The sequence below is a fragment of the Salmo trutta genome, chromosome 14, assembly GCF_901001165.1.
Source record: "Salmo trutta chromosome 14, fSalTru1.1, whole genome shotgun sequence".
Classification (NCBI taxonomy): Eukaryota; Metazoa; Chordata; class Actinopteri; order Salmoniformes; family Salmonidae; genus Salmo; species Salmo trutta.
Window position 1 is genome coordinate 80,790,980 of NC_042970.1, and position 16,289 is coordinate 80,807,268.

The window sequence follows — 16,289 nt, forward strand, 5'->3', positions numbered from 1 at the left end:
ATAGCTGTAACATAGTCATATGTTTGAAAAGTGTAAGTTTTCGGATTTAGAGGAGTTTGAATTTCGCGCCCCGCCCATCATTGGATATTGGAGCAGACGTTCCGCTAGCGGAACGTGTAGATGTAAGAGGATAAAGTGCTGAAGGAGGAGTATGGCCTCAAATATCTGGTTCTTATTCGCTGTGTGTGCCACTCTCTGCAGCTTGCTGTAAATCATGCTTCCAATGACACCATCCCCCGTAGTGTGGCGTACTTGGTACGAGAGACTTACAACTGGTTTTCGGTGCAATCTGAGCCAGGGAATATTCTTTGCTATCTGTTGCTTTTCTGTTTCAAATCTTTGGCTAACCTCATTGGCTAGTTGCATTTGTTGCACTTTTGGTTGCAGAGACTGATTGGTCAAATTGCAAATTATGCCACCAATGGGATTCTTATCTGTTATTCATGTGCCGCCTCCCCCTGCCATGAAATATAGCTAACCTTTCCTTTACGACCACGATTGAAACTCACATTAATCTAAATACCCAAATGTTTTTTGAAATCCGTGATGACAACAAAATCAACAATTGAAACTCACCTTAATTTACCTAAATACACAATTGTGTTCCGAAATACGCGATGAAATATATATCGAACGTTACATTGGCAACTACCTTTCTCACAAGTACTCGGAATGATGGAGAACTAACTGCACAGAATTTCTCCGTGGATTTTGGGGGAGCAGAAAACTGTAGAATGAAATGGACATTTAACGCTGTATGGGGCAGCTAGCAAACATTATATGTAGAATCAAATTGACATTTAACACTGTATGGGCTCTACTGTAAGCAGGGTAGCAATGTGGTCCACTGTGTATTGCTGTCAACAAATAACAACGTATGTGTGTGAATAACCTCTCTTAATGAAAGGAAGAATGGATTATGTCTACACCCCTGCTTTCCGGTTGGAGTCCTCTGGTGCCCTCACCCTGAGGGCATCTGAAGAGGCTGCCAGGGTTGCCAGGACCATCCAGGAGGAAGAGTGTACAGGTGTAGTCCGGGTGCTGAAGCCACGACAAGTGAAGGCGAAGGCAAAGGCTTGTGTGGTAGCCAGAGGGGGTGACCCGGATGATAGCTGACTGGTGGACAGTGAGAGGGCCATCCAGTTCGGCAAATACCGTGGTCAAACCTTCAAGTGGCTGCTAAGCCACGATGCCGTCATGGTCTTGGCTTCTCACCAGCAAGAGAGGGAGATGGGGGACACAGACATGTCTCCTGAAATGGCCAACAAGGACCAGTTTGACTGGTACTCTTTTCCTTAAATAGTTGTAATTTCTTATAAAATGACATAAACATGAAATCAGTCAGAATCACAATACAATTTATAACATTTTCCCTACCATCCGGACAGGTATACTAACCTGTTTCCTGAGGTCCAGAAGGCAGTGGAGGAACGCAGGGTACGGGATGGGACCTTGCCCCCCCGACCTGACCAGGAGGACTCGTGCCTTGTTGGCTTTGGGAACCACAAGTCCCTTACCTACAAAGACCTTTATGAGGCCAAAGACAAGGAAAGGAAGAGGTATAGTGACCTTACATTGTAATGACCATTGTAAAAATCTCTTTAAGCCTCTTTTTGGCCTGTTTGGGACTTGTTTATTTCCTTTATCTCAATACAGCTACATGGCCTGCTTTAGGAAATACCAAGTAAAGCCGGGGACCTCAATGGGCCACTTCAAGGTCTATGTCCAGCGCAGGGACACAGCAACAGCTGTAGAGCCTCCTAATCCATGTAAATATATATTCTGTAGTCATCTAAGTCAATCAAATAGTAAATCAAACAGTGTAGCAATTGACAATATAACTGTGTCATTATGTTTGTCTGTGTTTCTTAGCTGCCGAGCCATCAGATCAGGAGTTGCTGTCTATCTGCGTGGGTTTTGACCAAGGTACTGTACTCTGTTATGGCACTTTGTTGTTTATTTCTGTTGAGAAGAATATACATATGAAATGACCTTTCCCCTAATAACTATCTGTTGTTGTTAACATTAACAGGATACCACTTTAAAGTGTAAGGTAAGTGGTAAAATTGTTAACACCTCCTAGCTGGGCTTAGCAATCATTGTAGAATTTCTCATTTTTGCATCCATTTTGCTTGCCATAGAAAAAGCCTTCCTCATCTTTTTGTGGAATGATATGTTTACTGTAGCTTGTCTTGTCACCATTCCAACCTGTATTTCAGTCTGCATCACTTTGCTTGGCCATATTCTTTGCTTGTAGATGTCTACCCACTATACATCTGTCGTTTGTAGCTTTTAAATGTAGATTGTGTTTAACCTAGATTCCTAACCTCTACCACTGATAACACTGATCAAAACTAAACCAAAGTGCACTTGCTGTCAACAGGCTGTTAACATGTTTTGAAGCTGAAGCTCTATTCTAATTGAATTATCTCACTAATTTCTCTGAAATATTTTGTGAGACTAACTCCTGTGCTCCTGTAGCAGTTCCTACTGCTCCCACTGCCACCGCCCCCCCTGCTGTGCTAGCTCCTACTGCCCCTCCTCAGCTCCGGTCAAGCTCCCAGGCAACAGCTGGACCAGTACAGCCTGCTGCTGACGCTCAGGTAAACGTCTCATCTCAACTATGACTTGGCTATTTCATTTCACTTTTGGTTGTGGGGATGGAAAAGAAATGTATTGATTCTCTGCTCTGTTGCAGGTGCTTCTCCCTGAGGGATGGAAGCAGACCCTCCCAAAGGAGCAGCAAGAGTGGGTCAGTCGGGCCATTTTGGTACGGGACAAGCATCTAAAATGTGTCCTGAAAAGCCAGCTCGAGCTGTGGTACTTCCCTCCTCTGCCTCCTAACATCAGCCATCAGCCTCCAGCTTCTCCCACCGCCTACTTCCTCCGGCCGTTCTGCCTTTGGATGCCCTACCGCCTGTGGGCCTTTGAGTTTGTGTGCATTCAGCCACAGTGCAAGCGTCAAAAGCTCACAGGCTGTGGGGTGTACAAGACGGTCCGGAGGGTGCTTGACATGGATGGCTGGTATTATATGGGGACAGAGTACCTGGAGTGTCGCCTCTGTAAGAAGAAGCTAGCAGGATGGTCACTGGAAGTCTTGAACCAGCTGGACGCAAGTCATCGCTTCAAGTTCCCAGCCATCTTGACTTACAGGTTTGTAATTCACACCTCTGAAAATCAAAGCTCTTGTTCACTTTGAGGAAAAACAGAAAAAAAGCATCATAGTGAGAAAAAGAGGCGGTCAGTAGGTTCTTGTCAACACTGAGGTTTTGATGTTTCAAAGCCCCATTGAAATGTTAATTAGCTCTTTGATCTGAATGTCTGACCTTTGATCTCTTATCAGGAACTGCCCAAACAAAGCAAAGTGTTTCAAAGTCACCCTCTCCCCAAGCCCCTCCTTCCCTTATCAAAGTGTTTCTAGAACCCCCATCCACACACTCCTCACCCTCTCCCCAAGCCCCTCCTTCCTTTATCAAAGTGTTTCTAGAACCCCCATCCACACACTCCTCACCCTCTCCCCAAGCCCCTCCTTCCTTTATCAAAGTGTTTCTAGAACCCCCATCCACACACTCCTCACCCTCTCCCCAAGCCCCTCCTTCCTTTATCAAAGTGTTTCTAGAACCCCCATCCACACACTCCTCACCCTCTCCCCAAGCCCCTCCTTCCTTTACCAAAGTGTTTCTAGAACCCCCATCCACACACTCCTCACCCTCTCCCCAAGCCCCTCCTTCCTTTATCAAAGTGTTTCTAGAACCCCCATCCACACACTCCTCACCCTCTCCCCAAGCCCCTCCTTCCTTTATCAAAGTGTTTCTAGAACCCCCATCCACACACTCCTCACCCTCTCCCCAAGCCCCTCCTTCCTTTATCAAAGTGTTTCTAGAACCCCCATCCACACACTCCTCACCCTCTCCCCAAGCCCCTCCTTCCTTTATCAAAGTGTTTCTAGAACCCCCATCCACACACTCCTCACCCTCTCCCCAAGCCCCTCCTTCCTTTATCAAAGTGTTTCTAGAACCCCCATCCACACACTCCTCACCCTCTCCCCAAGCCCCTCCTTCCTTTATCAAAGTGTTTCTAGAACCCCCATCCACACACTCCTCACCCTCTCCCCAAGCCCCTCCTTCCTTTATCAAAGTGTTTCTAGAACCCCCATCCACACACTCCTCACCCTCTCCCCAAGCCCCTCCTTCCTTTATCAAAGTGTTTCTAGAACCCCCATCCACACACTCCTCACCCTCTCCCCAAGCCCCTCCTTCCTTTATCAAAGTGTTTCTAGAACCCCCATCCACACACTCCTCACCCTCTCCCCAAGCCCCTCCTTCCTTTACCAAAGTGTTTCTAGAACCCCCATCCACACACTCCTCACCCTCTCCCCAAGCCCCTCCTTCCTTTATCAAAGTGTTTCTAGAACCCCCATCCACACACTCCTCACCCTCTCCCCAAGCCCCTCCTTCCTTTATCAAAGTGTTTCTAGAACCCCCATCCACACACTCCTCACCCTCTCCCCAAGCCCCTCCTTCCTTTATCAAAGTGTTTCTAGAACCCCCTTCTCCTCCCTCCTCTTTTTTGACCCAATTGTCTCTGTGTATTAGGCTGTCCTGTGACCTGAAGGTGGTCAGGCTGATGAGGGAGAGGACACTGGGGAACAGTGTGACCAGGCTGTACAACCAGCTGAGGGAGCAGCACAGCCTGACCTGGATGAGTCGGACCCTGGACTACCTGTCCGTCAGTGACCACTTTGTGGTCCCAGGTGCCGCACCACTGAGGGTAACACCTCCTCCTCCCTTTTTGGATGTGCCCTCAGCCCAGTGGCTGCTGACTGTCCACGGCTATGATGTTCTGTTCCAGCTAGAGGACTTTAAGGCCAGAGTCACCTCCACCTTTGGGTCCATCCTGAAGATGGATTCAACCAAGAAGGTGATTTAAGATGTTTTGACCAGAAATAATCCGAGTTAGTTAGAGACAATCAAATGAATAATTTATTATGACTTATTTTATGACTTAAATGTATTGTGAAACTTTGTGTCCACTCACTGACATGACTGTGTGTTTGTCTGTCTTGTCTGTGTTTGTTTGACTCCCCTCAGGTGACCAAGAAACTAGCTGGGAAGGCACACGGGACAGCAGCGTGGGCCACAAACGTGGGTAATGAGTACGGCCAGGTGCTCATTACGGTCCTCACAGACAGTGAAGGAGAGGGCCTGCTCGACATGGCAGCTGGCCTCCAGCAGCGCTACAGTAGAGCTGGAGTGGCACCTCCCAAGCTGCTGTATGTCAACCGGGACTGCTGCGCCCTGATGGGAAAGGGGAAGACGGCAGCCATGTTCAGCCAGTGGGATGAACTCATCGTCCGGCTGGATGTGTGGCACTTCATCCGTCGTTTTGCTCGGGGAGTGACCACAGAGAGCCATCCTCTCTATGCTCTCTTTATGCAGCGGCTCTCCTCCTGCATGTTGGTGTGGTGTGCAGATGATGTGGAGCGCCTGCGGGAGGCCAAGCGAGGTGAGCTCAAGGAGAGCCACATCACGGGGCTCAGCAACACACAACTGATGAAGAGGATCAGCCTGAAGGAGATGGCTCGGCACTGTCATCGTCGCCGCACGCGCGGGGCGGAGGAGACCGAGCGTCTCATCGGGGAGCTCCTGGACACCTTCATGGATGCCACAGACACCATGGGCATCCGGCTCCTGGACCGTGACCGAATGCAGGCCATCTGGCAGACCCAGAGACACCACCTGGTCTGCATTCAGGACCCCCCTGATGTCAGCATCTACACCAACAAGGGCAAGGACGTGACCAAGGGAGGGGTCATACTGCCTGTGTTGCGCTGCTCACGTGGGTCCACCTCCCTGGAATCTTCAACCGCTTCATTCCTGGTATGTTAAATGTTAAACTGGGTCATGTTGTTACGTCATGTTGTGTTAACAACTGTGTGCATGTGAAGAGTTCTTATTTCTTGTTGTCGTCATTTATAGGAACAAGTGCGTGTGCCGAGCACTTTCAGGCCTACCTCCTTGAAGGGTTGGTTTGGTGGAATGAGGACCGTGCCGAAGCGGGGGGGGGGGGCAGAAGCAGACCCTGCACTGCTATGATGGTGTAGCCCAGTACGCCATCAATGAGCTGAGCCAGAAGCTCCTGGGCTGCAGTCTTGTGAAGGATCACACAAGGCCTGCAAAGTACACTGGTATGTATTTCTAAATTATACAATTATATATACACACACACTAAAACATGTGCAGTCTGTTTATGTACTACTCTCTTTTTTTGTTGTCTCTCTGTTTAAGGGGAACTCATTGGGGTCGAGTACCTCTTCTCCCAGACCCATGGTGACCAGAGGCTGGAGTCCAACCTCGGTAAGGACCCGGATGTCCCAGACGGGACACCTGATGTATTTGAGGGAGGAGAGGGAGAGGAGGAGGACCTGAGAGAGCTTGAGGAGGAGGATGACCCCACCATGTCCTTGCCCGCCCTCGATGACAGTCTCCCACCAGTACCTCCACTCAGGAAGGCCACTCCACCGCTCACTAAGCCCACTCAACCCAACCCATCCCAGGTACCTGTCGTCACACCCCCTGATGACACTATGGAGGTGGACACTACACTTGCTGCCAGTCAGGACCTGGACGATGACGTAAGTGACTATCCACATCCTAACAGCTCACTCTGAAGTTTCTTTCCATTCATGACAATTAATCTGACTATTACTCCAACCCTTCCCTATGACTCTTCTATTTCCAGGAGTACATAGGACCTGATGGGGTTAGTGGATACCAGCACGTGGTCCTCCTTGCCAAGAGTCTGGTGAGGCTGCTGGAGGGGCCATGGATCTCTAACAGGCAAATAGAGGAGACCATGGCTCTCTGGGGAAATCTTCCAGAGAGAGACAAGGCGGCAGTCTCCTACCCAGAGAGGTTCCGGGACCGAGTCCTGCAGGGGCACTTTAAAAATTCAAAGACCTCCACCGTGAAGGGGGAAGAGAGTATGAAGCGGTGCGTACTACACATTGTTCTAAACTCACTACACACATAAAGACATGAGTGTATTTCTCATTAACGTGATGTTTCCTTTTGTTAACTTAATCTACCTTCAGCTCCCTGCTTGGCCAAGGCTCTGGACCTGCTCAGTGGCCCAACACCAGCAGGACAGTGGAGGCCATTTTTGTGGAGCTGTGCCACAAGCACCCTGCTGGCAAGACGGTTCTTGGTAACCGGGTCAACAGGTGGGGTGCTATCCTGGGGGACTACAGGAGGATCAGGACCATGGTGCTGGGCAGCCCAAACCTGAAAACCCACACAAGGCTGCAACTTTGAGGTCAACAAGCTGACCTGGACACAGTGGTAAGTTTTTAACACTGGTTGACAGTGTTCCTGATAACAATTAACATATTCCATGTTTTTCACACAGGGACAACAAACGGATATCCTCTATGGAGAGAGTGGCCCTGCACCAGACCCAGGACAGCATGACTGCAGAGAGGGAGGAGTCAGGCTCCTTCCACGCTGCAGTCAGGAGCACTTCACCGCTGCCAGGCCCATCAACCAGCAGCACCTACCAGAGGACAGAACGGGGCAGGCTACACAGCGTGGCAGAGCAGCCACTAGTCAGCCACTGCCACCTCTACCGCCACCCAGTCTGCCTACCACCTCCCTCCCTACAACTCCAGTCTCCCAAGAGCTGCCCTCGACCTCCACTCCTCTTCCCCCTCCTCCTGCTGGACCCAAGGTCTCCAGGACCACCAAATGGAGGAGGAAGAAGCTGGAGTCTGGCATTAAAGTCAGAGCGCACAAGCCATACGAAGGCTATAAGTGCTCTAAATGTGGCAAGCCTAAAACTTCTGAATTTGGACACAGTATGTATGGTACTGTGAGATTCTGTGCTGCTACCTCTGGTGGCCAAACTATTGAGGAGTGGCTGGCAATCATGAGGGCCCAGCATGGTGCTAGCAAAGGCCAGTAAACTCTGACTGACTGGTGTGTAAAGTAGTTCTTGTACATATGTTCTTTGTTGTTTTGTTTTTTTATGACATTGATTGTTTGTACCTTTAGCTCATTTAAAATTCTTAACTTGTAACAAAGTATGTGGTTATTATGCTGGGTTGTTTCACACTTGACATTCCCTGTGAAATAAATAATTGAATACAAGCACTTTTTCTCCCTTGGAATTCATTTAGATTTGTCATACACTCTCTTTAAAGTTCAATAAACACACTGTTTGCAGAGTTGTAGCACAGAAAAAACAGGCAAGTTCTACTGAGACATTTGAGATGACCAGCAGATACTATAGGTGACAGCAGGGAGTCAATCACCCCCAGCCTCCCCAGTGATGCCCACTAATCTGATTGGTTGCTGCGCACCTTCACTTGTTGAAGTTTGGGAGAGTGAGTTTGCAAAGAACTATTACTCAAGATGGATACAGTTTTCAATAGGCCAGGCTATAGAAATATTATCGATGCAGTCTACAGACCGTAAACAAAGAAGGTAACTTGTTTTAACATATGTAATATATCTGAATATTTGTTATCCACCCTTTTCAGTGTATCTGCTAATTCTAATTCTCACAGCTACATAGGCTGGATAAGGCAGCTCAACACCTTGCCTGGGACAAGAATGCATGCTTTCCAACAATATATTTTGAAAAAGGATCGGAGGAGGAGGAGGAAGAAAGCACACAAGGCCCAACTGGACTTGATAAGAATAAAAAGGCAGCCGAGGGAAAGAGAGGAGAGAGCCCAGCGGCATGCTGGGAGATACAAGTACCCACCTCCACACCTGAAATGTAGCCGTCCATGGTGTTACGAACCGGCTCAGAGTTCGCAACAAAAGGGAGACAACGTGGAGACAAGGAGTATCAAAAATATATATTTTTTAGATACCATAACTAGCGCAACCAAAAACAAGGTGTCTGCATGGAGAGAGTCTCTCCAATGACTGTGGAAGAGGTGTCTTTATCCTGGGACACACCCGAGCCCAGGTGTTTCCCATCTAGCTGACGACCCTTCCAACTCCGCCCACTGGCGTCCTAATAAGGAACAAGAGCGAAGAGAGAAAATACAGCAGACAGAGTTGGAGGGTCGTCACAATGGTGGCCTCCAGTTCTGAACTGGCGGTTCCCCAAAGGTGAGGTCTTTATCCCATACATTTTGTTCATCTTACAAAAAGAAACTATCCAAACAATAAATAATCAATAAAACTTAAGTTAATGAAAAGAAAAACAATCAATTTCCCTTTGTGTAATGTGTGATAATAAGCCACTACCTGTGTTTCCCTCTGTAGACAAGAAACTGAAGCCAGCTCCATCTAGAATCAACAAGGGGGTCAGGAGGAAAGATAAGCGGCACCCACCAACAAGCAAACCCTCTATTGCTAGAGTTGCTGCCACTTCCACCCTCACAAAAGGCCTCCCCTTGACCAGGTACACAGATTTGAGGAGGAGAAATGCACAGGCTGGTCATGGACCTGTGACGAAGAGGAGGTTTCCTGTTGCTTTCCCCTGCAAGGTATGTGGCAAGCCTAAAAGAAAAGAATTTGCCCACAGCCAGTACAGGGGAGAGCACTTCTGTGAGGCAGCAGGAGGAGGAAAAACTGCTGTGGAGTGGTTGGAGGAGAAGAGAGGCCCTGAGCCTCGGGTGCCAAGGACCACAGGAGGCGAAGGAAGGAGTTGGAGGATCGTCGTAAATAGTTCTGTAATATAGTTCTGTAATTTCAGTGAGCAAGCCTTTCTAATCCACCTGGCCCGGGTATCCTGGAAGGATATTGACCTCATTCCGTCAGTAGAGGATGCCTGGTTATTTTTTTTAAATGCCTTCCTCACCATCTTAAATAAGCATGCGTCATTCACGAAATTTAGAACCAGGAACAGATATAGCCCTTGGTTCTCTCCAGACCTGACTGCCCTTAACCAACACAAACACATCCTGTGGCGTTCTGCATTAGCATCGAACAGCCCCCGTGATATGCAACTTTTCAGGAAAGTTAGAAACCAATATACACAGGCAGTTAGAAAAGCCAAGGTTGGCTTTTTCAAGCAGAAATTTGCTTCCTGCAACACAAACTCAAAAAAGTTCTGGGACACTGTAAAGTCCATGGAGAATAAGAACACCTCCTCCCAGCTGCCCACTGCACTGAGGATAGGAAACTCTGTCATCTCTGATAAATCCATTATAATTGAGAATTTCAATAAGCATTTTTCTACGGTTGGCCATGCTTTCCACCTGGCTACCCCTACTGCAGTCAACAGCACTGCACCCCCCACAGCTACTCGCCCAAGCCTTCCCCATTTCTCCTTCTCCCAAATCCAGTCAGCTGATGTTCTGAAAGAGCTGCAAAATCTGGACCCCTACAAATCAGCCGGGCTAGACAATCTGGACCCTTTCTTTCTAAAATTATCTGCCGAAATTGTTGCAACCCCTATTACTAGCCTGTTCAACCTCTCCTTCTTGTCGTCTGAGATTCCAAAAGAATGGAAAGCAGCTGCTGTCATCCCCCTCTTAAAAGGAGGGGACACTCTTGACCCAAACTGCTACAGACCTATATCTATCCTATCCTACCCTGCCTTTCTAAGGTCTTCGAAAGCCAAGTCAACAAACAGATTACCGACCATTTCGAATCCCACCGCACCTTATCCACTATGCAATCTGGTTTCAGAGCTGGTCATGGGTGCATCTCAGCCACACTCAACGATATCGTAACCGCCATCGATAAGAAACAATACTGTGCTGCCGTATTCATTGACCTAGCCAAGGCTTTCGACTCTGTCAATCACCACATCCTTATCGGCAGACTCAATAGCCTTGGTTTCTCAAATGATTGCTTCGCCTGGTTCACCAACTACTTCTCTGATAGAGTTCAATGTGTCAAATCGGATGGCCTGGTGTATGTATAACATTGGCATTACACCATCAAGAGCAGTTTGAAGAAAGTGCATCTGGGCCACTGACCTGTGGACGGAAATGTCTATACTTGCATAAGGTAAGCTATTCATGCCTTATATTGTTTTACCTATGTGTTATAGCTACTGCTGTAGAAAAAAACATTAGCTCTACCAAGAAGTTGAGTTTTCACTTGAAGATGTATCGATAAATCATGTTTGATTTGTATATGTATATTTTAATGTCTATCCCTTTTTTTTACAGGTTCATCACGATCCTGTCTGTTTTTGCTATACAGTACTTTTATTTCACTATCTAAATAAAATGTTAATGTGCTAATAAAACGTGCATTTTGCTTGGGAACGGACCGATGTTAGTCTGGTGTCTCGCCTCAGAACTGCCTACCATGGGTTACCCTACCAGTAGTCTTATAGACTACAGACAATATAGCTCTGAGGGTCCTCAACACACACAAGCCTCTTCACTGAGCTCAAGGTCTCAGTCCAGGTAGAGGGGGACAGTGAGCTATTTACAACAACAAAAAACATCCGACCACCCAGCCAGTGGCTCAGTTTTCTTCACCTTGCCTCTTAGCGTCCTTAATTTCCGCCGGCCACGATCTTACCCCCCCGCAGCAACAGAGCAGAACGCCACGCTGCCGAAGCGGCTGTGCACTGTCTCCCGCAACCCGCATTTGGCGCAGATGTACTGCTCACGTCGCCTTCTCTTTCCGGCTGTCCCCTCCTCTGTATCCTCCGCCATCCTCTTCCTCCTCCAAGCCATTGTCCTTGGCACTGGAGGAGGTTGGGAGGGGCCAGGATGTGCAGGGGGGTTGTTGCTCCAGGTGGGCTGGCAGAATGGGCAGGCCCTCCTTGCTGGGTGGTCTGGCGTGGGACCGGATTAGGGAAAGGGAAGGGTGTCTTGCTACCCTCCTGCTGGTAGTGGAGGGGCTTGGCTGCAGGGAGGGGCTGGGCGGTGACGCTGGGGGCAGCAGCGAGCCCCAATCCCTGCTGCGGCACCATCCTCTCCTGACGCCGGGAGTACCTGAAACAGGGAGAGAAAACAAACACAAGCTGTCACTCAGATTGTCATTAGTCACATTGGTTTATGTAACAAGTCTTCCATAAGTTAATGTCTTACCACTGACTGATGGTCCTTTGATTCAGCTCAAAGAGCTGAAGGTTGGTCTGGGCCATCAACCTTGGGCTGTTCAGCACCTCCTCCCTGATGGCCACGTAGTCTGCCAGAATGAGCGCCCACCTGCTCTTTTTGGGATGGATTTGGCAGAGCTGACTGCAAATTGCCTCCACCAAACGGCTGGTGCCTGGCCAATTTGCAGGGCCCGAGTTGAGTCCGAGAAGGCAACTGAAACAGAGGAGATAAATAATTAGAGAACATTGAAAATAATGATATCCATCGCCTGACCTTCATATGCATTTAATGTAAAGGCAGGCAATATAACAGTAAGGTGGAGGACATGAACACTAACAACATACCGTTGGAGAGAGTCTTTTCCTAGGATAATGGACGACTTCCCCTTCGTTGCCTTGAACCGCCCCTGAACGATCCTCTCCTGGTGTCGGGCAGGGTAGATCAAGCGCCAGCCACAGCGCCACCAGACCATCTACCCTGCGGTCCGACAGCCCCTGACGGTTCCTCACCCCCACCAAGGCCCTGGCAAGCCTGCGGACATGCTGGTAGCCCGGCATTGCATCAGGGCCTTGCGTCGCCCCCTGAAGATAAAGAGACATGGAAGAATCGATGAGGACGATGTCAAACATTTAGGGGTAACACATAAGATTCTTCTACAAAGGAAATAGAAAATGTTTTATATTGTGTAACTAAAAATCAGATGGAATCTGGTCAAATGTAACATGTTTCAAGTTCAACTGTAGTTTGTTTTTTATCCTGTTTAGTGAATGATTACAGTGAGTATTAATTGAGTTGACATGAAACTTTGTGTATGCTAATTTAGGAAACCAGAACCTAATCACATAAGAGGAAATTGCCTAGGATCAGAGATCAGGGTCAGGCCCAGAAGATGGATAGCTAAACAAAGAGGACCATGGATATTCCACAGGGGAAAGAAGGGGAAAGTCATTGGGGTCATAAAATGTATAGCTGGGTAGGTGACGCCTTCAAGGGAAGAGTATAAGATGTGTTGTGATCTTTCTAAATGTATGCACTCAGCTGATGGCATCCTTGGTATTAAACACCTGAAAATTGTCTTGAGTTTGTCTCAATTCCTTATTTCAAAGAGGTTGCAATAGCATTTTTATTTTCAACACAAAGGTCAATTATAATTACCTCTCAATCAGAGGAGTGGTCAGGGTGAGGAGAATCGTGGCGATTTTTTATTTCACCAGGTAAGCTAGTTGAGAACAACTTCTCATTTACAACTGCGACCTGGCCAAGATAAAGCAAAGCAGTGCGACACAAACAACAACACAGAGTTACAAATGGAATAAACAATCGTACAGTCAATAACACAATAGAAAAAAAAGAGTCTATATACAGTGTGTGCAAATGGCGTGAGGAGGTAAGGCAATAAATAGGCCATAGTAGCGAAGTAATTACAATTTAGCAGATTAACATTGGAGTGATAGATGAGCAGATGATGATGTACAAGTAGAGATTCTGGTGTGCAAAAGAGCAGAAAAGTAAATCAAAACAATATGAGGATGAGGTAGGTAGATTGGGTGGGCTATTTACAGATGGACTATTTACAGCTGCAGCGTTCGGTTAAATGATGTTTAAAGTAAGTGAGGGAAATATAAGTCTCCAGCTTCAGCAATTTTTGCAATTCGTTCCAGTCACTGGCAGCAGAGAACTGGAAGGAAAGGCGGCCAAAATAGGTGTTGGCTTTGGGGATGACCAGTGAGATATACCTGCTGGAGCCCGTGCTATGGTTGGGAGTTGTTATCGTGACCAGTGAGCTGAGATAAGGCGGAGCTTTACCTAGCATAGACTAATAGATGACCTGGAGCCAGTGGGTCTGGAGACGAATATGTTGCGAGGGCCAGCCGACTAGAGCATACAGGTCGCAGTGGTGGGTGGTATAAGGGGCTTTGGTAACAAAACGGATGGCACGGTGATAGACTGCATCCAGTTTGCTGAGTAGAGTATTGGAAGCTGTTTTGTAGATGACATCGCCGAAGTCGAGGATCGGTGGGATAGTCAGTTTTACTAGGGTTAGTTAGGCAGTTGGAGGCCATGGAAGGAGTGCTGTATGGCACTGAAGGCCATTTGGAGGTTAGTTAACACAGTGTCCAAAGAAGGGCCAGATGTATACAGAATGGTGTCGTCTGCGTAGACGTGGACCCTGGAATCACCCGCAGCAAGAGCGACATCATTGATATATACAGAGAAAAGAGTCGGCCCGAGAATTGAACCCTGTGGTACCCCCATAGAGACTGCCAGAGTTGTGCGGACAACAGGCCCTCCGATTTGACACACTTAACTCTGTCTGCGAAGTAGTTGGTGAACCAGGCGAGGCAGTCATTTCAGGAACCAAGTCTATTGAGTCTGCCAATAAGAATACGGTGATTGACAGAGTCGAACGCCTTGGCCAGGTCGATGAAGACGGCTGCACAGTACTGTCTTTTATCGATGGCAGTTATGATATCGTTTGGTACCTTGAGTGTGGCTGAGGTGCACCAGTGACCAGCTTGGAAACTGGATTGCACAGTGGAGAAGGTACGGTGGGATTCGAAATGGTCAGTGAACTGTTTATTAACTTGGCTTTTGAAGACTTTAGAAAGGCAGGGCAGGATGGATATAGGTCTATAACAGTTTGGGTCTAGAGTGTTACCTCCTTTGAAGAGGGGGCTGAATGCGGCAGCTTTACAATCTTAAAGGGATCTCGGACGATACGAAAGAGAGGTTGAACAGACTGGTAATAGGGGTTGCAACAATGGCGGCAGATCATTTTAGAAAGAGAGGGTCCAGATTGTCTAGCCCAGCTGATTGGTACGGGTTCAGGTGTTGCAGCTCTTTCAGAACATCAGGGGCTTCAGGAACGTTTATTTGGAACGTTTAGAACAGAGAAGAATGCCGGTTCTTGTTCTGCTCAGTTTGTCTTGCATTTGCAAAACCTTCAGCCAGTGATAGTGCATTTGTCAAAGGAGGCATGCAGGCCTGGAAACATGCCCATCAGAGAGTACAGGAACATGAGAGAAGCAAGACCCATAGAGAAAGTGCAGATGCCTTTTTCCTCAGAGCCAGCAAAGCAGACATCCGTACCCTTCTGAGTGATAAGCACATGTCAGTTCAACAAGACCAGGTCAGAAAGAGAAGGCAGGTCATGAAACGTGTGATTGATGTAGTTAAAGTTATTGGTAAATGTGGGCTCAGCTAGAGGACACAGGCACAAAGCTGCATATACCGTAAATTCCAGACTGTAAGCCGCAACTTTTTTCCCAGCTTTGAACCTCGCGGCTTAAACAATGACGCGGCTAATAAATGGATTTTTCCCGCTTTCAATTTTTTTTTGCAAAAAAAAAACATTCTGTGACGTGCTCAGTTTTTTGGGGGCATGAAGCTTTCATTAGACCAATGAAATTGCCGAACGGGTTAAGGTCAAACAACTTTTTTTTTTTACTGTTTAGATTAAATCAAGCGCTCTCAAACTTCCTATCATTCTGATTACGGTAGTCATTTTGTCACCCTCATCATGGCAAAGACACGGAGAAATGCATATGATGCAGCTTTCAAGTTGAAGGCGATTGATCTGGCTGTTGGAAAAGGAAATAGAGCTGCTGCACGGGAGCTTGGTCTTAATGAGTCGATGATAAGACGTTGGAAACAGCAGCGTGAGGAATTGACTCAGTGCAAAAAGACAACTAAAGCTTACTGCTAATTTTTTATTTTTTGTTACAAGCTGTGTTTCGTTAAAGCCTATTTATTTTTATTACAAGCCTTGTTTCGTTAAAGCCTATTTATTTCTGTTACAAGCCGTGTTTCGTTAAAGCCTGTGTAAAGTTCATTTGTTTCAATGTACCGGTAGGCACCTGCGGCTTATAGACATGTGCGGCTTATTTATGTTCAAATAAAAAAATTTAATTCAGTGGGTGCGGCTTATATTCAGGTGCGCTTAATAGTCCGAAAATTACGGTAACTTGGAAAACATGGCCGTCAATCATGACAAGTTTCTTGAGCTTATATTGTTGCTAAGCAAATATGATGTCAACTCAGTGTTCAGATAGGCTACTTGTTGATCAGTCACCATCTGCTTTAATTCACTCAGGAAACAGCTTAATATCATATAAGAATGGCTAATAGTTAGTTAACACCATCTGCTTTAATGATAATTCTTCACGTTTTACAGGTGAAATGTCCAAACTGCACGTCAATCATTTGATGTCAATCAGTTTCATGGGAATATGCGTTTAGATCTTCTTGAATGACAGTTTCCGTGAAT

The 16,289-nt window shown here is 47.1% G+C and overlaps 3 protein-coding genes across 10 annotated transcripts in view; 2 read left to right on the plus strand and 1 right to left on the minus strand.

Moving 5' to 3' along the window:
* The first annotated feature begins 476 nt into the window (after positions 1-476).
* LOC115147587 (uncharacterized) lies at positions 477-6,416 on the plus strand. 2 transcript variants are annotated; one of them, XM_029689850.1, is made up of 10 exons: positions 477-1,283; positions 1,389-1,559; positions 1,657-1,769; positions 1,873-1,926; positions 2,482-2,603; positions 2,699-3,153; positions 4,596-4,920; positions 5,091-5,879; positions 5,979-6,187; positions 6,288-6,416. In XM_029689850.1, the coding sequence occupies exons 1-9, from the start codon at positions 1,198-1,200 to the stop codon at positions 6,093-6,095; spliced, it is 2,232 nt and encodes a 743-aa protein (XP_029545710.1). In that variant the 5' UTR covers positions 477-1,197; the 3' UTR covers positions 6,096-6,187; positions 6,288-6,416. The 2 variants fall into 2 exon arrangements, with proteins under 2 accessions (XP_029545710.1, XP_029545711.1); XM_029689851.1 differs by having other exon boundaries at positions 2,485-2,603.
* LOC115147899 (uncharacterized) lies at positions 6,235-8,144 on the plus strand. Its single transcript, XM_029690158.1, has 4 exons — positions 6,235-6,241; positions 6,288-6,634; positions 6,742-6,992; positions 7,094-8,144. Exons 1-4 carry the CDS (start codon positions 6,235-6,237, stop codon positions 7,311-7,313), a joined length of 825 nt encoding a protein of 274 aa, XP_029546018.1. The 3' UTR covers positions 7,314-8,144.
* Positions 8,145-11,087: 2,943 nt separating this feature from the next.
* Positions 11,088-16,289, minus strand: part of LOC115147590 (zinc finger matrin-type protein 4) — a 31,155-nt gene continuing 25,953 nt past the window's right edge. For 5 of the 7 annotated variants that reach the window (XM_029689858.1, XM_029689857.1, XM_029689854.1 and 2 more), the window contains one exon: positions 12,493-12,603. In XM_029689858.1, the coding sequence (XP_029545718.1) occupies positions 12,584-12,603 (20 nt within the window). In that variant the 3' untranslated portion in view covers positions 12,493-12,583. Of the gene's footprint in view, positions 11,915-12,010; positions 12,236-12,366; positions 12,604-13,177; positions 13,277-16,289 lie in introns of those variants that run through there. The other 2 variants (XM_029689853.1, XR_003866411.1) reach the window with 2 other exon arrangements.

What these genes read in the sequence shown, in the direction of transcription:
- LOC115147587 (XM_029689850.1), top strand. Translation starts at nt 1,198, where the DNA reads ATGGTCTTGGCTTCTCACCAGCAAGAGAGGGAGATGGGGGACACAGAC. An exon ending in AGATGGATTCAACCAAGAAG is followed by an intron (nt 4,921 to 5,090) that starts GTGATTTAAGAT and finishes GACTCCCCTCAG; the next exon opens with GTGACCAAGAAACTAGCTGG. An exon ending in CTTCAACCGCTTCATTCCTG is followed by an intron (nt 5,880 to 5,978) that starts GTATGTTAAATG and finishes CGTCATTTATAG; the next exon opens with GAACAAGTGCGTGTGCCGAG.
- LOC115147899 (XM_029690158.1), top strand. An exon ending in GTCAGGACCTGGACGATGAC is followed by an intron (nt 6,635 to 6,741) that starts GTAAGTGACTAT and finishes TTCTATTTCCAG; the next exon opens with GAGTACATAGGACCTGATGG. An exon ending in GGGGAAGAGAGTATGAAGCG is followed by an intron (nt 6,993 to 7,093) that starts GTGCGTACTACA and finishes ATCTACCTTCAG; the next exon opens with CTCCCTGCTTGGCCAAGGCT.